Here is a 21,630-nt window from a genome sequence, read left to right on the forward strand (position 1 = left end):
TGTATGCTAGAAGAGGCCAGACTGTCTAGCGAATTTACGAAGCCCACCGTTAACCAACACCAAACCATCTTAACTACATTTGGAATGGAACCATACTTGTCATTTGTAACTGTTACCTTTGACAGAATTTTATTGGCTAGATGCAGGTTAAATATATTTCATAGACTGGTGTCGTGGCACAAAACGAATGACTTGTCGAGAAAACTTCCACCTTGTCCTTGCGATAATCACTCATGCCAGTCTACCATCCATTCTGTTCTTTTCTGTCAATTTTATTCCGAATTAAGAAAAACGTGGTTTGTTCCGCTTTTGAAAACTTATGGGCTGAGACAATGTCGTTCTGCTTTTTTAAAACTTCAGTTGTTGGATAATGAACATGCAGTATGGAGGCTTGCTATGTTGTTAAAGAGAGTATTTTATTCAAGGAAAAGTCTAACGCTCACTGATGAATTATAATTATTTGTTGAAATTCTCATGGTATAATTTTTTATCTATGAATGTGTTTTTGCCCAATATGATTGCTGCTACTCCGTAATTTTGCTTGATTGATTGTAAAATGTTTTTTAAAATTGTGCTTTTATGATAGTAAATTTGTAACAATCGAATAAAGCTTTATGAACTGAACTGAACTTAATATCCCCGTGCCTACCAAAAATGAATGTGTCCATCTGTAACAAAACTGGTGCTCATGTAAAGCGACCATTGTAGACCTTCTTGAGCTGCTTGGTCCTGTCCGATGATAATGAGGGTGGGTTAGCCACATTCAAAATCATGACATTTTTAGACATCCACCAGTGGGTCAGCAATCGTTTCTGCCAGAGGCAGAAGAAGTTTGTATGGTGAGGGGCAATCACAATATCATTTGGGTATCATCAGCATACACCGAGTATCTGGCCCAAGTGCGATTGAGGAGATTGTAGATGTTAAAAAAAGAGTTGAGAGAATCGATGCTGAGGACACCAGAATTTGAGAGCTTTGGATTTTGACCTGAATAAAGGTAGCTTGACTGATGGTCTGTCAAGAAAGAGATTGGCCAGTTAAGCTCAGTTCATTTGATGCCTGAATACCTGCATTAGTAAGCTTGATGGCAAGACCGCTATGATTGAAAGTGTAGAAGGCCGCACATAAAGCCAAAACAAATGCAGCCTCAGCTCCACTGCTGTCCACAAGCTTCCAGGGGTCATAAACTACTAATAAGTCCACCAACTCAGTACTTTTGCCTGGACAAAATCCAACCTCAAATGAATTGAGTAGATGTAAAGACTCATGTTAAATGTGATCATGCCACACTTCCTTTTTGATGTTTAATGTGTGGTTTGAGCTTTCTTATGCTACTTGGTGAGGAATTCAAAAAGAAGAATTGATGGACAGAATGCAGAGTACCTTCACCTCAGTACAGAGATCTGGGCCTAAATCCATTGTTTTTTTGCTCCACATGTTTGATTCGCTCTGCATTCTGTCCATCATCCGTGTGTCTTTTGGTTTCTCGCCCTAAGTATGCCGGGTATGCCCAGAGGTGGGTTCTGGGCTCACTGTGCCACTGGATTCTAGCTAGCCTGCCTGATGAGGGGTGATGCCCGGAAACCGTTCCCAGGATGCTTGTTTCCGGTCTAGGGAGGACCTGGCTTGGCAGTTCGGGCTGTTCCCATGAGGCACAGGGTCAAGACTGATTTGCATATGGCTGGGTCTAAACTGGGGTGGCATGGTGAGCAAAAGAGCGATGGATTTAACCCAGATCTCTTGACTGGGGGTGAATGTTTGATTTGCTCTGAATTCCGTCCATCATCTGTGTATCTTCTACTTGGTGAGGAATTGGCGTTGCTGCTCTCCACTGGGCACTGTTCGGTGTTATGGCCTGCCTTGTGCCATACGTCGTCATTGCCAGACTATATTGTTCTCTGTTGATCTATGGTTGTTTTTGATTGGGTATTTTCTATGTTTTTTCAGTGTCCTTTGAATGCCACAGGTTATTCAATCAGTGTTAGGTCTTTGTTTCGTTCCATCTGTGGTAATTTTTATCTTCCATTTGGTTATGTGAGATATCCAATGGTATTTAGCGTATAGCCTGCACAGTAAGTGAGTGTTATCTTCTGTGTGTTTAGGTGTCTGGACGTTTTATTTTTGCATATACCACATTATATACCACATTTCTAATTTTAAGACTTGTGATCAGATTGAGTCACAGCTTTGAATAGCCTCTTTCTGAGTGGTAACAGTACAGTGCCAGAGTTATGACTGATACATCTCCTGTTCTGGTCTTTTATTGTCTGTTGGCATGTTTCTCCTTAGGAGCCACACACTGTGAGTTGTGGGGGACTTGGTTTAACATCCCGTCCCTGGTGCATGATGTACCATTCCTGTGGAAACCGTTCTCTTGCATCTGGTATTCTGCACAACATCCTGAGTGTTATCCATGCAGTCGCAGCTCTGGTTATCCTTGGTGTCTTGGGTGTCCTCTTGTGTGATCCATCCTGTCGGTGTTGGATATTCAGTCCCTCTCTTGTTCAGGTTGTAGTAGGTGTTTTGGTGTGGTTCTGTATTTGAAAGCAATAGGCAGGACCTGTTAGCCCTTCATATGTCTGCTCTGTGTGTGGTTCTATTGGCTGACTCAGGAGAACCTTTCTCTTGACTTCGCTTTTGTGCTGTTTGGATGCTAGGAGTTGCTGCTTTTTTTTGGTGGTGTGATACTTTTCCTATTGCTGTTCCCACTCTCTCCTGTACTGAATTATTTTTTCTGTTCTCCAGGATGGTTACAATGTGATGGAGGACACCTCACCATCCCCCTTGTGCCGTAGCTCACACACCAGCCCCAAGGCATCCTGCAGCCAGGTGAAGCGGCCCCGCTTTCAAACCCTGACGCGCTTCTGGGAGGGGCAAGACGTGCTGGCTCGCTGGACTGATGGCCTGCTATACCTTGGTATCATCAAAAAGGTGAGTTACCCAGTTTCCCTTAACATGGAGGGAAGGACCGAACATGGATTAGCATTCATGTTTTCACTCGTAAAGTAAAGTTACTCACAGTAAACTACTTAACCCTTTATTCCTACAATTGTGAATTTATCCAGATATAAGTGTACCGGCGCTTGAACAGCAGTTTTGACATTGCTTCCGGAAACAAGCAGTCTGGCTTTCTTTAGAAGAGTGAGGTGGTACCTGGTCATCTTTGTTATTTTGCCAGTCTGTTCACTGAGGGAGACGCTGCTATCCTGGGTGAAATCCTGTGAATAAGCATTCAGTGAGAGTTGAGATTCGAAGCAGTCAAGGTTCATGTCATTGAGCCAGGTTTGTCCTGTATCTTGTTTGTTGTTCTTGGCAAATAACAGAAACTCTGCCTTAATGGCTTTAAATTTTAGGTATGCACTGGACATCCAGGTCTGAATGATGTGCAAGTGTTCGAGGCATTGGGTGTTTGAAGCAGAGGAGACTTAAAAGTAGAGTTGTGCAATTCTTCTTTGGGGGGTGGTGTCCAAGATGGCAGACGGCTGAGACGTGTTTTTGGTCTCTCCTTGCCACTGCCACTATAACACCACTTTTTAGCCTGCCAGCCCCACTTAGATGATCCCCGAGGGGCCGTGCAGCTGTCAGAGGTGGGGGGCGTGCATCATGGCTGAGACGCTGGCCGATAACCCTGGATCCCGACTTTGATGCCGGGAGAAGAGCTTGCTGGGGGTCGTCAGCCTGTGCGGCAGTCGACTACTGGGACGCTGATCTACAGTGGGCTGGCTGGGCTCGTGGCGACTCATAAGCGCAGAACAGCGTGAAGCAGAGGATAACCTTCAGGGGACAGACCCAGCCTGCACTGCAAGGAAGCAGCTGCTCCTAGCGGATGCCCTTTGATGAGCGCCGGTGAGGCGGACGACGGCGTGTGCTCTCCTTTGACCCATGCTGCCTCAGGAGAGTGGCCGAGAACGACAGGACCGGTGGGAACCAGAGTCCCCGATATGAGGAGCAGGCCCACGACAGGAGGCCCTGCGGACTGCCGAAGAGCAGGAAGGTGAGGAGGCCGGGCTCTGCACGGGGGAGCGGCTGGATCCGGTCCCCCTCATCCCCACTGATCCTCGCGGCGATTGGGCATGCGGCCCGCGCATGGATCAGGGCCCAGGAGCTTCCCAGTTCCACGTGGGCGATTCACGACTGAGGTCCTGTGAACGCGTTAGGACCCAGCAAGGAGGACGGTTGGCTGGGCCCTACCCCTATTACGACCATCTGCGGGACTGAAATTCTGGTTGCTGACGCAGGGACATAGGACGAGGGGTCCCTTACCGCTCTGTGTTGAGAGTGGGAAGGAGACTGGGGCACTGGTGGGGCCCCTGAAAACTAAGAGCGGCTGGGCAGAGGGGGGACACGGCCACCCCCGGCAGCTGGAAGGCCTGGGAGAAATATCTGTCTTCACCTCCCCTCACAATGACGCAACAAACCCCTTGGGGGAGACGGCAAGGAAGTGAGGAGGTGGACGGTGGGCCAGTGCCTTCTTTCCCTGGCTGAGCCTGTGGCGGCCTCGCAGGACTAGATTGCCCTACAGAGTGTACTGAAAGAGGGGCCCTTGTGGTCTCCCGCATCAACTTCTGGCGGCTCCTGGATCCTGCCACTGTATCTTGCCCCGAAATAGCAGCCTGGGATACTGGGGCCTCCCTGCCTACCGGCCGCTGCGATAGTGCAGTTCTACAATGGGGTTGGTGGGTCTGGGTCCGGTGCCAGAGCGCCCTGCTGTGGGTCATATCCCGGCTCCTGTAAGGAAGGTGGTGACGGGGAACTCATCAAGGCCGCTAGCCCTTTACTCTGCGCTAAAGCGGACCTCTTGGCTGTGCACTTCAGCAGGCCTGCGACATATCCGTGAACCAAGCAAAAAAAGACCACCTCCTTAAAGAAATGTTCATGAAACCGGGGGAAGCAGCGCCAGATGAGAAACAGACAGCGACCGGAAGAGAACACCTGGCAGATTCTGATGGTGGGGAGGGCCCTGTCACCAAGTCCTTCCTGGAATCCCTCTTTGCATCACTTGGAGGAGACCTCCAATCCATGAAGACAGAGTTGGTGGCGGACCTGCGGTAGGTTCGTCCCGATCTTGAAGAAGTAAGAGACCGAGTGGCCACACTAGAAGACTGAGAAAGGAGCCGAGGGGAAGAGATGGAGTGGCTGCAGCAAGAAGACCTGCGTCTTAAGGAGCAATATCTGGACTTGCAGGCACACAGTGAAGATTTACAGAAACGTACCTGCAGGAATAATATTTGCATCAGGGGAGTGCTGACACATGCTTAGGGAGCTAACCTTCGGGATTACGTTGTAGAACTCTTTCAACACATCACTGGTCATTCAGGAGAGACAAAACTGCAGCTTGACCGTGTCCATAGGGAATGGCCCCCCCAGATCAGAAAATAATCACCCGGCTGATATCCTGGTGTGCGTACATGATTTTCAAACAAAGGAGGACATCGTAAAGAGAGCCAGAGAGGCACACCCGCTCCAGTTCCTGGGGCCACTCCCCAGTACTCTACCAGGATCTCTCCCGGATCGCCTTGCAAAAGTGCAGGGAATTTCGCCCAGTCCTTGACGACTTGCGGAAAGCAGCCATAAAATAGTCATGGGGTCATCCCTTCCATATCATCTTTCGCCACGATGGAACTCTGCAGCTACTAAGATCCATTAGGGAAGCCTGTGCCCTGCTCCATATCGAAGACCCTGTAGGAATGCAGTAACGGGCCCGCTCCCCCGATCGTGGAAGACAGAAGCAGCAAGGCTGGAAGCGGGTCAAGGGTGCTCCTGTCAGAATGAAGCCGGACTCAGACACCATGAACAAAAAGCGGCAATCGGTGCTCCAGGCGCTCTCAGGGGACTCCACCCTCTGGGAAGCGACTTGGAACGAAGGGGGAAACAGTTGAAGCGGTTTTCAGTCATGGGGCTGTTGGAAAACAGAGCGGCTGCATCAGGGAGAGCGGTACACTGCAGGACTGCATCTTCTAATGCCCAGCCCTAAATGTGGTCATTTTCTGTTGTTCCAAATGTTACTCAATTGTTTTCCTTGGGGTCATTTCTGTCGTCTTTCATTTTTCGTCCGCACCACTGCTACTCCTTAGACCTATGCAGATGCCCCTCGACAGGCCCACCCATCCACAAATCTGAAGTTCCTACCTTTGGGACTTTGGGGGGGCGGGTGGACTTACATATGCAACTCAGGCCCCAGCCCCATGACCTGCGCATTGCCAGTTTAAATGTCCATGGCCTAAATAGCCTGGTAAAGAGCGCTGCGGTGCTGTCCCTCCTGGAGCAGTCTGGCGGCGATATCTGTTTGCTACCGGAGATGCACTTACTTGCCAGAGATACACCCCCTCCCCCCCCTCGCATGCAATCACGCCGGTTCCCCGACAGTATTGGTCCTCTGGCCCGACAACAAGAAAAGGTATTCTCCTCGCCCAGAAGTTCCATGGCAAGGTAATATCCACATTCATGTAAGTCAAGGGGAGGGTATTAGTGATTAGATTGCAATAGGGTGCTGCCACTTTCAACCTGGCTAACATCTACGCACCTAGCGACAGGAAAGAACCCTTAATCATCAATGCCCTGGCGACGGCCCTTACTTCCCCCCCACTTGGCCATTCTAATAGGGGAGACTTTAACCCAGTGATGGACCCTGACATAGACTGCACTAGTCAGGGTTCCTCCAAGACGAGTGCCTCCTCAGCTGCTGGCCTCCAGTGGCTGACAGATAGCGCACTCTGCTATATCTGGAGATCCCGCCACCCCTCCTCTAGAGACTACACATTTTACTCTGCATCCCATAAGTCATATGCATGAATCGATCACTTTCTCACATCCTCAGCCCTCACAGCCTGTCAGAGAGGCAAGCATAGAGCCCTGATCTCTGTCAGATAATGCCCTGTTCACATTGATGTTACAATTGAACACCGCATAATTCCGCCCCTCACGGTGGCTACTGCGTGATGCTATGCTGCAATCCATTCATATGGTAGCGGCGATCCGCTGGGTCATAGGGGACTACCTCCGTATTAATGATCCTGAAGGGGCCCTTTTCTCATCGGTGTGGGAGGCGCTCAAGCTCGTCCTTCGGGCGAGTTGATCACTACCGTGGGGGCCAATAATAAACTGCGTAGGGAAAGTAACAACAGCTTGAACAAGCGGCCTCAGAGCTCTAGTCGATTCACAAACGTACAGGGGCCCATGGGTCTGGCGGGAACTTGGGAAGCAGAGACTTCTCCTCAAAACGCCTTGATCTTGATCAGGCGCAATACGCTCTCTTACGACTTAAGCATAAATTCTACTAATTGGAGATCGTTGCGGCCGTATGCTGGAGCCTAGATTGCGTGGCAAGGCACTGTCCGGGTCTTTTGACTGTTCACACTCTGAATAGGGTGGAGGTCCATACAGACCCAGAGATATCTGAGGCTTTTAAGACTTTCTATAGCGTCCTGTATGCCGGTCCAGAGGCACCGACCGACCGGCCTACCTGCAAGATGTCCTGCTGAAATACCTCCCACTGTTTCTTGTGTTCCAGCTAGATCAACACATTTGAGTAGTTGAGTTAATGGCGGCGATTACTCGCCTCAAATGCTCCAAGGTGCCGGGCCCGAATGGATTAATCCCCCTCTTTTATAAAACTTTCTGCCGAGAGCTAGCTCCTCTGCTCACCTGGCTGTTTAATTATTTTCTAAACTCTGGCTCCCTTACTGAGCCGTCCATCTCTGTGATTCTGAAGTCTAAGAATGACCCCAGAGACTGTGGGGCCTATAGGCCCATCTCCTTGCTCAATCAACACTGACGCCTTACTTTTTGTAGTCATCCTAGCAGCGCGACTCAACCCTATCATGCCAGGCCTAATCAACCCTGGCCAATCCGGCTTCATACAGGCGCTACAGTGTGGGGACAATACAAAACGCCTCATCCATCTTTCCAACCTTATCCAGCGATCATGGAGGGAGGCCCTCCTCCTCTCGATCGACGCTGAAAAAGCGTTTGCTTGCGTACATTGGCCTTACTTGTTTGCAACTCTCTGCCACTTTGGATTCAAGGACAGATTCATAGCAAGGATATGTAACAAAAGAAGGTACGTTGTTCCTAAAATGGGTCATAGAACAGAAGGGGAATAAAGAGCTATGTACAAGAACCACTATGAATACAGGTAATCACGCTGATGTTATACTGCAGGAAAATTGTTTCCTTTGGAACTAGGGCCCTCACACACCCAGCCAGCAGGTGTCATGCTTCATCATTGGGCCTGCTCCTCGTCGGGTCGGTGCTGCAATACCCAACGGGCACCCAATGAGGGGCTCTTTGGCGGAGATCTTTTGTTCCATGCTGTATGGTGTCGTGGGGGTGAGGGACCTATAAAGTGTAGATGTGATGTGCTAGTGAGTGCAGAGGTTAAAACAGGTCAGGAAGTCCAGTGCGAAATCCTTTTCCGTGTGGGGCTCCCCACCTGATTAAAAAATAGAGAGTGTATGGCAACTATATGACCATAGTGGATCAAAAATGTATGCGCCCTACTCTTGCTATCGAGGTCAACATGTTTCATGCCTAATTGTCAGGGGGATCAGTGGCAATTCTTCAGGACCATGGTGAAAACTATCTACACACTGTGATCAGGTGGAAACACCTACCTATCACAAGAAGAGACTGCGGGAAAAACATTTACCCACAGGTATAGAGGACAATCTAGTCTTTAAAAGATTTATGCCTCAGCAGTTGCCGGCTGATCAAGGACACACATGATGGAGTGTCCTTGTTTGCAGTGGTTTCCGTACAGTGGACCTACCCTCACATCGCCGGAACCGGTCATAGCAAGGATACTCTGCATTTATAGCGCTCCCATGGCCTTTGTCCAGGTCAACGGGACTTTGTCCTCAACGTTTCCAATAGCAGGGGGAACCTGCCAGGGCTGCCTCCTTTCCCCGTGCCTTTTTGCCCTCTGTATGGAGCCCATGAGTGATGAGCAACCCACGTGTCTCAGGGATTCGTCTCAGAGCTGACACACATACAATTAGCCTATATGCTGATGATATTATCCTGTCCCTGACAAACCCGTCAACCTCGCTCCCGTCCCTACTTGAGGAACTGCGGGTGTTTAGCGAAGTATCAGGATTCAACCTCCAAAAATCTCAGATCTTGAACCTTTCAGTCGCTCTGCCCCTTGTAGCCACACTGCAAGCACAGTTCCCCTTTGTGTGGGTGGCGGAAACTATACGCTACCTAGTAATCCTTTTGGCCCCCCATGCTGACGAGGACGAGGACACTGGCAGCTAATTACGGTCCCCGTCTCACCTAGACCAGCAAGACGTTCGTTTTTTATATGGAAACGCAGGGGATTGTCATGGTCCGGACGTATTGTGGCCGTCATAATGACAATACTCGCCATTAACCGGTGCATATGGAATGGCAAGAACCCGCGTCTTCGCCAACAGAAACTTAGCCGATCCAAACCGGCGTGAGGCCTGATGCTTCCCCTTATCCCGCTGTATTTCCAGGCCATACAGTTGCACTTTATTGTGGATTGGAATCGACCGCTATTAGAAAAGCACTGGTCCTTTATGGAACAGGCGATTCCTGGAGCCAACATCTGGAGGGAGATCTGGCTGCCTTGCAAACATAGGACCTGGGGGCTATACTCTTCGCCAGTAACGGCCACGACATTGATAATCTGGGACATGGTGGCTCTCAAACCCAAACTAACAACATGTTTGAGGCATATGAGCTGCAGATCACACACATAGCATAGATCGCCATCTGGTGTTGGACCCGGATGTTTGCACTTGTTTTTGTCCTGGAAAAGTCTTCGGAAGTCACAGGATAGGTGACTCCTCCTTCGGACTATAGTGCGCATGAGCATCGGCTCCATCCTCAGATTGTTTTTTTCCGCCATCGGGCTCGGATGTGTTTGTCGCGCTCCAGCTCGGAACCGTTACCGATTCCACTTTCGACACGCAATCCTTCACCCTTTCGACGGTATTGTCTCGATCGCGAACCCTAATCGTCTCGCATCTCTCCAAATCAAAGTCCTCGATTCCGATAGTCGACAAAGGCCTTCGGGCCTACCTGGGCCTTGCCTTCTGGCTCATGGAAAGGACGCCGTTCAAGAAGTGTCCTCAATGTGGGTCGAAGTTTCCCCACATCGATCTGCATGAGGTATGCAACCTCTGCCTTTCACCAGAGCACGAGGCCAGAGACTGTCCAGCTTGTGTCTCTTTCCGCCCCAAAAAGACCATTCGAGACCGTCGTGCTCGAAGAACCATGGCTCGCTCGTCGACATCAATTCCCGACATCTTCCAAGAGGGCGTCGACGTGCCGGAGCCAGAGCGGGTCGAAGAAAGCCTCGTCAGCGCCTCAGAAGTCGATGACTCCGATGTCAAAGAAATCACTCCGGCGCAGAGGGTCGTAAGTAAGAACGTCGACTCCGACCCCCTCCCTGTGCCATCGAAAAAGGCTTCGGTCACACCTTCGCCTTCAGGCCCAGGTGCACACCGAGAGACTGCTTCCCATGCCCCGCCCTCTGGCCCGGCAAAGAAGCCTACTAATCCTTCAGGCAGCTCGGGCTCGAGTCAGCCTGCCGTCGGTACCGAAACACAATCACCGGCACCGAAAAAGAAACAGCCCTCCTCCTCCATGCCGACAGCTGCTTCCACATCCAAGCACACGGCACCAAAACCCACAAGCACCAATTCGTCGACACCGACAAAACATTCGGAACCGAACAAAAAACCACTCCCGAAGGGTTCGGATTTGGAGCCAAAGAAACCACTACAGAGTCGGTGCCGAAGAAGTCTACGGAACCGAAACGCTCGGCACCAAAAGACCAACCTCCAGCAGAAGAGCTGTTCACACCAAACCCTGCTTAAAAGACTCTAACAAGGGATCCTAAAACTGGTCAATTGACTCTTAGTTCTAGGAAAAGACCACTAGATGCACCTGCACCAGCTCCACCACCTAAAAAGAGGGACTTTGCCACATCTCCTCTACGAGTCCCTTCTCCAACTCCTCCTCCACCACCTCCACCTCCCCCACCACACCGTTCCCCTATACCATCTCCTACACCAGTAGACGATGATGACACCTTGGATGACATAGGGGAGGGTCCGGACGATGTGCCACTAGGGGATCCTAGTCCACCTTCTTCCCCAGACCCCTGGGATGATTATAACACGCCAGATGTCCCTAATGTTCCACAGGATGACATCTACCCTTCCAGGCCTTCCCCTCCAGAGGACACCATGGGCTTTAATCAGCTCGTCCACAGAGATGACCATTACCACAGGATTGACTTGCACACAGACCCCATAGAGCAGGATTTCCTAATGGATACATTTGACACCAGTCAAAGGTCCACCTCAATACTACCTATGCTTAAAGGGCTTATTACGCATGCACCTGAAGTCTTTAAAGATCCTGTTAGGGCTCGAGTTATTAACCCCAGGATCGAGAAAAATTATAAAGCGGCGCCTGCTGACCCATCTTACATTAAAGGTCCAGTATCCTTAGACTCCCTGGTAGTTTCTAATGCTAGGAAGAGGGCCAATTCCCAGACATCAGGTGACGCTCCACCACCCGACAAAAAGTCTAAACTCTTGGAGGCCTCCGGCAAAAGAACAGCCTCACAGGCGGCTAACATATGGCGCATCGCTAACACTCAGGCGCTGTTAGCCAGGTATGATCGGGCACATTATGATGAACTAGAGTCCATAATGCAGCACCTCCCAGATAAATACAAAAACAGGACCAATGAACTCATACAGGAGGGTAAGCTTATTACCAACACTTCCATCCGTTGCGCTCTTGACGTGGCAGACACCGCCTCAAGAGCGGTAAACACAAGTGTCCTTTTGCGTAGGCATGCTTGGCTACGCATTTCCGGTTTTAAACCTGAGGTTCAAAGTTCCATACTCAACCAGCCATTTGATCAGGAGCACCTATTTGGGCCAAATGTAGATTCAACCCTTGAAAAGATGAAAAAGGATACGGACACTGGTAAATCAATGGGAGCCTTGCAGTTGCAAGCTCCCAGATGCTCCTTTCGTCGCTCACCTTACAAGGGCACCCCCAGAGGCTACTCCTCAGACAACCCCTCCACTTTTTACAAGGCTCCCTCCCAGTCTACGGTTACCAGAGAGAAGGCTACATAGGCAACAATAATAAAGGCAGAGGCAAGACCAACAATGCCTGCTCTGCCTCCACCCCTACCCAACGACTTTCCTCCACTTTCCCCAGACCATTCCACTCCGGTCGGGGGAAGACTACAACAGTTCCTGCCTGTCTGGACCAACATCACTACAGACAGGTGGGTGCGACAAATAGTTCAATCAGGTTACTGTCTGGAACTTACTTCTACCCCCCCCCCACACATACCACCCGCACAACGCCCAATGTCGTCAGAACAACTATCTCTTATAAAGCAGGAGGTGATCTCCCTCCTACAAAAGGGTGCAATAAAAGCAGTTGCCATGCACCAACAAAAAACAGGAGTTTACTCCCTGTATTTTCTCATACCAAAGAAGGACGACTCTCTCAGGCCTATTCTAGACCTCAGAACTCTAAACCTGTACATACAATCACACCACTTTCACATGGTTAACATCCAGCAGGTCCTTCCTCTTCTTTCACAAGGCGAATTCCTTGCTACTCTACATCTCAAGGACGCCCATTTCCATATTCCCATTCACGCAGCTCACAGGAAGTATCTAAGATTTGTAGTGGACGGCCAACACTATTAATTCAAAGTACTCCCTTTCGGAGTCACGACAGCACCACGGGTATTCACCAAGTGCCTAGCGGTAGTGGCAGCCCACTTAAGAAGACAACACATTCACGTCTTCCCATATCTGGACGACTGGCTCATAAAAGCCAGCTCATATAGTCAGTGTGTACATCACACTCACACCACTATCCAACTACTCCACATCTTGGGGTTCACAGTAAACTACGCAAAGTCTCATTTACAACCATCCCACATACAACAATACTTTGGTGCCACAATCGACACCTCAAAAGCATTAGCCTATCCCAACCCGGCCAGGATAACAAGGATGCAAGCTCTCATAACCAAATTACAGCCTCAACACTCTCTCCCAGCACGAGTGTTCATGCAGCTAATAGGGATGATGGCTTCTTGCATACTTATAGTACCTCATGCAAGACCCCAAATGCGTCCTCTCCAAGAGTGCTTAGCACGCCAATGGAACCAGGCTCAAGGTCAGCTAACAGATCTGGTGTTGGTAGACGGTCGCACTTATCGATCTCTGCAATGGTGGAACACCAAGAACCTTTCCAAAGGGCGACCGTTCCCAGAGCTAGTTCCACAGATAGTCATGACAGCGAACGCATTGCTCTCCGGCTGGGGAGCGCACCTATTACATCACACCATGCAAGGCAGGTGGACTCCTCAACAAAAGTTACTCCTTATCAACCACCTGGAGCTACTTGTCATTTTCCTAGCTTTCAAGGTTTTCCAATAACAAATATCAGGCAAAGCTGTCTTAGTCCGCACAGACAACATGACAGCCATGTACTACATACAGAAACATGGCGACACACACACTCTGCAGCTCTCTCAACTGGCACAGAGCATATGGAGATGGGCTTTACCCCAGAACATCTTTCTCCTAGCTCAACATGTCCCAGGAGTCCAAAACACCATAGCTGATCGGTTAAGCCGTCAAACACAACAGATTCACGAGTGGGAACTTCATCCACAAGTTCTTCAGCCATTCTTTCAAATGTGGGGGCAACCAGAGATAGACCTCTTCGCCACGCACGAAAACGCCAAATGCCCAAGCTTCGCTGCCAGGTATCCACACCCATTGTCCAAAGGCAATGCAATATGGATGAATTGGTCAGGCAGATTTGCGTACGCCTTTCTACCTCTCCCACTCATTCCAGTGGTCGTGCGCAAACTACAGCAACATGCACTAACTCTCATCCTAGTTGCTCCAACTTGGGCCAGACAGCCGTGGTCCACATTACTTGAACTGTCAATAGTTCCGCACCAAAAACTGCACCTCTCCCCACGCCTCCTAACCCAGAACCATGGAGAGATCCAACACCCGGGCCCAGCTCAGCTCAACCTTGCGATCTGGCTCCTGAGGTCTTAGAATTTGGTTACCTTAACATTCCTCCTGAATGCATGAACGTCATTAAAGAAGCTAGACGTCCCACCACTAGAGCCTGCTATGCAGCCAAGTGGAAGAGATTTGTAATATACTGTCATAACAACATCAATCCCCTAGACGTGTCTATCCAGCACATCATAGGTTACCTACTACATCTCCAAAGGTGCAACTTAGCCTACACATCTATTAGGCTGCACCTCGCTGCCATAGCAGCCTATTTACAAAATCGACAACACCTATCACTTTTCAGAGTGCCTGCCATCAAAGCCTTTATGGAAGTCCTCAAAAGGATAATTCGCCCCAGGGGAATTTAAACATCGTTCTCACAAGACTAATGGGTCCTCCTTTTGAACCTCTACATAAATGTGAGCTCCAGTTTCTAACATGGAAAGTTGCATTCCTAGTAGCTATCATTTCTCTTAGAAGAGTTAGTGAACTGCAAGCGCTAACTATTCAGGAACCGTTCCTACAAATCCATCACAATAAGGTTGTTCTCAGAACCAATCCAAAATTCCTCCCTAAAGTCATTTCTCCTTTCTACCTCAATCAGTCTAGAGTTGCCAGCGTTCTTTTCGCAGCCACAGACAGTGACAGAAAGAGCTCTTCATACCCTAGATGTCAAAAGAGCGTTGCTTTATTACATTGAAAGGACACACACGTTTCGTAAGACCAAACCACTTTTTGTGTCATTCTCACCACCACACAAAGGCAACCCCATATCAAAGTCTGGGATAGCTAGATGGATTGTTAAATGCATACAGATTTGCTATCACAAAGCAAAACGTACTTTATCTGTTCCTCCTAAAGCCCACTCTTCATGAAAGATAGGGGCTTCAATGGCATTTTTAGGGAACATTCCCTTAGATGACATCTGCAAAGCAGCTACATGGTCTACACCGCACACATTCACAAAACACTATTCTGTGGATGTGCAAACAAAACAACAAGCTAGTGTGGGCCAGGCTGTACTCAAAACACTATTTCAAACTACTGCAACAGGTACTGGTGGTCGCCGCTAGGGATGGGTACTGCTATACAATCTATGCTAAGTGTGTGATCTGCAGCTCATATGCCTCAAACGGAAAATGCTACTTACCAGTATGCATCTGTTCTTAGCATGTAGAGCTGCAGATCCACACACGCCCACCCGCCTACCTTTATCTGTTCCAGCACTATCTTATTTAGATACAGCATACATGAGCACCTTTCCTGTTTCTCACAAAACTCCATCATTTCCCTGCTGGCGAAAAACAATCTGAGAATGGAGCCGATGCTCATGCGCACTATAGTCCGAAGGAGGAGTCACCTATCCCGTGACTTCCGAAGACTTTTCCAGGACAAAAACAAGTGCAAACATCCGGGCCCAACACCAGATGGCGATCTATGCTAAGTGTATGGATCTGCAGCTCTACATGCCAAGAACAGATGCATACTGGTAAGGAGCATTTTCCTTCCCCTCTCTGATGACGCTGATTATTGGCAAACCAGACTTCGCCCAAGAATGATCTCAGAGGTTTTCCAGCGCTGGTGCAAGTATGGCTGTAAATGGGTGGGGTATCTCTTTGTCCCCTCTGGGGTCATTCCGCCCACCGCTACTGACTACAGGCAACAGACTTGTTTCACTACGCACAGGTGAGGCACTGGGTAACCTCTCCGAGCTATGAATCGAATCTTCTCGTCCTCTGATTCGCTTTGAAAAACGGCTGGTATGCAAACACAGAGATAAACATCTTGTTTCTGAACTCTTTGCTTTCCTCACTGACGAGGCCAACGCTTTCCAAGACCAAGGGCCAGCTCCGCTGGGAGGAGGTACTGGGGTGCCCGCTTTCTGGCAAAGAATGATGGGAAACATACTATAGGATACACCACAAAGCTCATGACATGTCTGGCACAGAGGTATCTTTTAAACTTGCCACCTACTGGTACTTAACCCCCGTACAAATGCATGGCTGGAATAGAGGGCATTCTGAAAAGTGTAGGCGGGGCTGTGGACAGATGGGCTCCTTCCTACACCTGCTGTGACACTGCCCCAAGCTGGCCAGGTATTGGGATCGGGTCTTGAATGACATCGACCGAGCATTCGAAACGACTGTACCCCACTTCCCTGCATACACGATTCTGGGCCTATCTAACCTCCTGACTTTTATCCTACAGTCAATTAGAGGCAGACAAATGGCGCTTGCTTTAAGTGCCGCACGACAAGTCCTCCTGGCACGATGGGGCACGGAGGAGATCTCAGACCATGTGGCTTTGCTTCATAGATTAGGGGTCTCGCTTGCACTGATGGCGAACAACAGGGCAGCCAAATATCCAGAGTTATGGGCCCCGTTCATTAAAATACTGTTGAAGGAGTTCCGGGAAGTGGCCTGCTAGAAATATTTGCGACTGCTGCAGGGGGATGTTAAGGAGGGTATCCAGACCAATGCCTGAGAGGTCGATTGCTCCAGCCCCTCATTTAGCTTTCATCTTTCATCCTAGTGAATTGTGACAATGGCGCCTTGGTGCGGAGGAGTTGGGTGAAGGGAGGCTGGGCGGGTTTTTTCTATTACTGTCTGTATTTCCCTGGGTCCTTTCCTTTCTTCTTTTATTACATTGTGGCCTTTCTACTTGACTGCCATACAGGACCAGCTGTACTGAACTGCCGATTTCAGCCTTGAAGAAGTCACTAGTGTGACGAAACACTTGTCGGCTGTCTTTTCCTCACTGGCTGAAAATACAAGGGCTGTCTGTCTTCTTCAGGTTACGACAACAGCCCGAGTTTCTCCACCTCTCTTAGTCCGGCTCCAACTTAATAAGAGAGCAGGCAAACATCCTTACGCCAATTTGCAAAGTGCAAAAAGTTCCACTACTGTACCCTAAACCGCTTAAACTCTCATATTCCAGTGGTCCAAAACATCATTTGCTAACTCTTACATTTGCAGACGCCAAGACTAGCCTACATCTCAATATGGCTACACCTAGCTGCCATCACCGCTTGTATGCAGAACAGGGAACACTCCTCACTGTGCAAGATCCCTGTCATTAAAGCCTTCATGGAATGCCTTTTAACGTGTCATCCCATTCAGTGTGCCACCCACCCCAGTTTTGAACCTCAGTGTTGTCTTCACCAGGATTCTGGGCCCTCCTTTAAAACCACTACACTCTTGCCCCTTACAGTTCCTCTCCTGAAAGGCAGCCTTTCTAGGGACCAACTACTTCCCTTAGGTCTATTAGTGCAAGAGCTTTTCATCCAGGTCCACAATGTTACGGTTGTCCTTAAAACTAACCCAAAATTCTTACCCAGTGATGTGCCCCCTTTTCACATTAACAAAACAATTGAGTTCCCTGTCTTGGAAGTCAGTGTTTGCTACAGATATCTTCAACCTACATAATTCTCTATAATTCCTCTACATTAGATGCATCGTCACTATACTAAATACGCTAGTCCATACCTACTCTCACCCCCTTTGCGGAAAACAATATTTGAAGTCACTACCCTTGTAAGTTCATCACAAGACGAGTAGTCACTGATAACTTGTGACTCGAAAGATATCTGCGAAGCAAAAAAGGTTGCAGCAGTATGAGACCAACACTAGGTGGCAGGAGTATGCAGAGCTTGTGAATTTACAGCACTACATGCGATGAACAGGTGCCTACAGAAGTAAGTAACACAATTCATCTGGAACATTAGGAATCATTAAACAAATATAGAAAGCTATCTGCTTAAAGGGGATGTTCTTACTCTATAAACAGTACAAAAAGGGCCTTCCGTATTCTATTCTACTTAAAAAATATATAATTTGCTTAATTCAAGTTGGCCAGTAATATAATGTTCGAGGCATATGAGCTGCAGATCACACACTAGCATAGTAGATCGTCTTCTGGTGTTGGGCTCGGATGCTTGCACCTTGTTGTTGTCTTGGAAGAAGTCTTTGTATTCACGAGGTATGTGACTCCTCCCTTGGACGATAGTGCGCATGGGCATCAACTCCATCCTTAGATTGTTTTTTTCCGCCATTGGGTTCGGATACAACTTTTCCGCTCTGGTTGGAAATCTCAATTTCAAACTTTTCTAAGCGCAAAACTTCCAGAAAAACCATCAAATCACTTTCATCTTCGACATCGATTTTATCTGCTCGATTCCGGACGTCGACGCGGGCTGCTGGGCCTATCCACGCCGTAAGGCCTACGGCTCATGGAAAGGATGCCTTTTAAAAAATGCCCCCAGTGTGGAGCAAAATTTCCGCACAGTGACCATCACAAAGTCTGCAACCTGTGCCTATCACCTGAATACTACGAGTCCAGCTGTCCAGCCTGTGCATCCTTTCGATCGAAAAAGACGATTCGAGATCGAAGTGCAAGACGAGACGTAATGGCACAGAGACCAGCTCCGGAACCAGAGGACATCTTTGATGAGGGCCCCATTGTCCCAGAGGAAGATTCCGAGTATCTCTAAATCATCTCAGAGGCAGAAGACTCAGAGGACCTCATCACTCCTGGGCAATGTGTGAGTACTACTGCCCCTGCCCCAACCCCTCCAAAACCAAAGGCAGTAGTCAAGACTTAGCCTGTTGGCCCCATTCGAGACCGAAAACATCCTTCAGAAGCCCCGCCTCCGGGCTCGGCTCCGAAGAAAAAAGAAACGCCTTCCGGTAGCTCGGGACCGAGCAAACCGCATGTCATTGTCCTGCCGGCCCCTTCGGCACCGAAGCCAAAAGAACACTCGGCGCCGAAATCGGCTCAGACGCCTTCCACCTCCAAATCGGCCCCGGAAACGCCAAGGCCCATAGAGAAGCCGGCTTCGAAGGTTCCCAAGCCTAAAGATCCAGCTTCGGCTCCGAAACTAACATCCTCGGCACCGAAACAAGCGGCTAAGGACTCTGATACGCCTCCTAAGGCCAAAACCTATAAGGATCAACCACAACCTCGCTCGGAACCGAAAAAATTGGCACCGAAAACTGTTACCGAGGAACAAACACTTTTTCACCCAGATCCTATCGATCCAAGGCAGAAAAAGATTTATATAAACCCAAAAAACTGGACACACCATCTGCTCCAGTTCCTGTACACAAGAAGGACTCTGCAATCTCGCCTATGCCCCCTTCTTCTCCTACACTGCCTTCTAACCCACCTCCTCTGCCTACACCACCCTTACCTGTAACTTCTCCACCACATACACCACCTCCAGATGATGATGATGATGACCTTGTGGGGGAATCCTAATGACCCGTTCACGGATCCAGATACCTCACCACTAGATGATTGGGCATTCCCTATCCCAACAGACCTCCCAGACCCACAGCCATATCCCTCAAAACCATCTCTCCCAGATGATCACCTTGGGTTTCGCCAATTATTAAAAGCTGCACTTTATCATGGTGTTACAATGCACTCCGACGCACGAGAGGAAGATTTCCTCTAAGATACTTTTGAAAAATCCCAAAAGTCAGTGCAAATATTACCTATGATCAAAGGAGTCATTAAGCATGCCCCTGAAGTATTTAGAGATCCCGTCCGTGCCAGGGTTCTTAACCCTAGAATAGAAAAGAAATATAGGCCTGCCCCTGAAGATCCTACTTACATCAAAGGACAGTTGCCTTTGGATTCTCAAGTCGTTTCCAATGCTAGAAAACGCGCCAACTCCCAGACCTCCGGAGATGCACCACCCCCGGATAAAGAGTCCAAACTGCTAGAAGCTTCTGGCAAAAGGGTAGCAGCACAAGCAGCTAATCACTGGCGCATTGCCAACACTCAAGCACTACTGGCACGATATGACAAAGCACACTACGACCAGTTAGAAAATCTCTTACAACATCTGCCTGACCAGTATAAAACCCAGGCAAATGACCTTATCCAAGAGGCCAAGCTAATTTCAAATGACGCAGACACTGCCTCTAGATCAATCGACACCAGTGTACTCCTTAGACGACATGCAAGAGGTCCACACTACCATACTCAGTCAGCCATTCAACCAAGAACAGCTATTTGGGCCAGCTGTAGAAACTGCCCTTGAAAAAATAAAAAAAGGACACCGAGACTGCTAAATCCATGGGAGCATTACAGTCTCCACAAACGTGTGGCTCCTTTCGGCGCTCCTTCTACAGAGGAGCCTCCGAAAATATGGACGCAGACACCTCATCTACATTCAAAGCCACTACACAAACATCCCCCAGTAGGGGGTATTTTAGAGGCAGATACAGAGGAAACAACAACAAGGGACGAGGTCGAGGTAATAACAACACTCGCACCTCCCCTGCCACAAAACAGTGACTTTCCTCCGCTCCCCCCGGACCATTCCACTCCAGTCGGGGGCAGACTAACACAGTTCCTACCTGTCTGGAACTCCATCACAGCAGACAGGTGGGTAAGACAAATTAACCAGTATGGTTACTGCCTGGAACTTACAGCTACACCCCCAAACATACCACCCAAACAGCGTCCAATGTCCGCAGACCATCTTACGCTCCTCAAACAAGAGGTTCTCTCACTGCTTCAAAAGCACGCGATAGAGCCAGTTCCCTTAGAGCATCAAGGAACAGGGGTATACTCACTGTACTTCCTAATACCCAAAAAGAACGGGACTCTGAGACCAATACTCGACCTCAGACCCCTAAATCTGAATATACACTCAGATCATTTCCATATGATCACTCTTCAAAAGTGCTCCCACTGCTGCAACAAGGCGATTTCCTTACAGCACTAGATCTCAAGGACGCCTACTTCCACATTCCCATACATCCTGCTCACAGGAAGTACCTAAGGTTTGTGGTGGATGGACAACACTACCAGTTCACAGTCCTTCCATTCGGGGTCACAACCGCACCCAGAGTATTCACAAAATGTCTTGCAGTAGTAGCAGCACATCTCAGAAGACAACAAATTCATGTCTTCCCGTATCTAGATGACTGGCTAATAAAAGCCAAATCATTAGACCAATGTGTTCTACACACTCACCAAACCATCCAAATATTACACAACTTGGGGTTCACGATCAACTACCCCAACTACCTATCGCATCTCCAGCCCTCTCATATACACCAATATCTAGGAGCTACCATAAACACCTCCACAGCCCTAGCATATCCCAGTCCAGCCAGGATAGCCAGTATACAAGCTCTTATCACAAAATTTCAAAACCAACACTCTCTTCCAGCCAGAGTGTTCATACAGCTCATAGGCATGATGGCATCTTGCATCTTCATTGTGCATTATTGAAGACTTCAAATGTGTTCCTTACAGGAATGTCTAGCGCGTCAGTGGAACCAGGCTCAAGAACAACTTACAGATCTGGTGTTGGTGGACAGCTGCACACATCGCTTTCTACAGTGGTGGAACATAACAAACTTGTCCAAAGGACGGCCGTTCCTCGAGTCTCTTCCACAGATAGTGCTAACAACAGACGCATCACTCACAGGATGGGGAGCCCATCTCCTCGGACACACAACTCGGGGCAAATGGACCACTCAACAGAAAGTGCTCCATATCAATCACCTAGAACTGCTAGCAGTATTCCTGGCACTAAAATCCTTCCAAATACATGTAC

General features: G+C 48.8%; 1 protein-coding gene across 2 annotated transcripts in view; it reads left to right on the forward strand.

Moving 5' to 3' along the window:
- PHF1 (PHD finger protein 1) overlaps nucleotides 1–21,630 on the forward strand; it is a 959,509-nt gene that overhangs the window by 98,022 nt on the left and 839,857 nt on the right. For both annotated transcript variants that reach the window (XM_085623702.1, XM_085623708.1), the window contains exon 2: nucleotides 2,746–2,931. In XM_085623702.1, coding sequence (XP_085479828.1) covers nucleotides 2,761–2,931 — 171 coding nt within the window. In that variant the 5' untranslated portion in view covers nucleotides 2,746–2,760. The remainder of the gene's footprint in view (nucleotides 1–2,745; nucleotides 2,932–21,630) is intronic.

This window comes from Triturus cristatus, chromosome 1_1, assembly GCF_964204655.1.
Source record: "Triturus cristatus chromosome 1_1, aTriCri1.1, whole genome shotgun sequence".
NCBI lineage: Eukaryota > Metazoa > Chordata > Amphibia > Caudata > Salamandridae > Triturus > Triturus cristatus.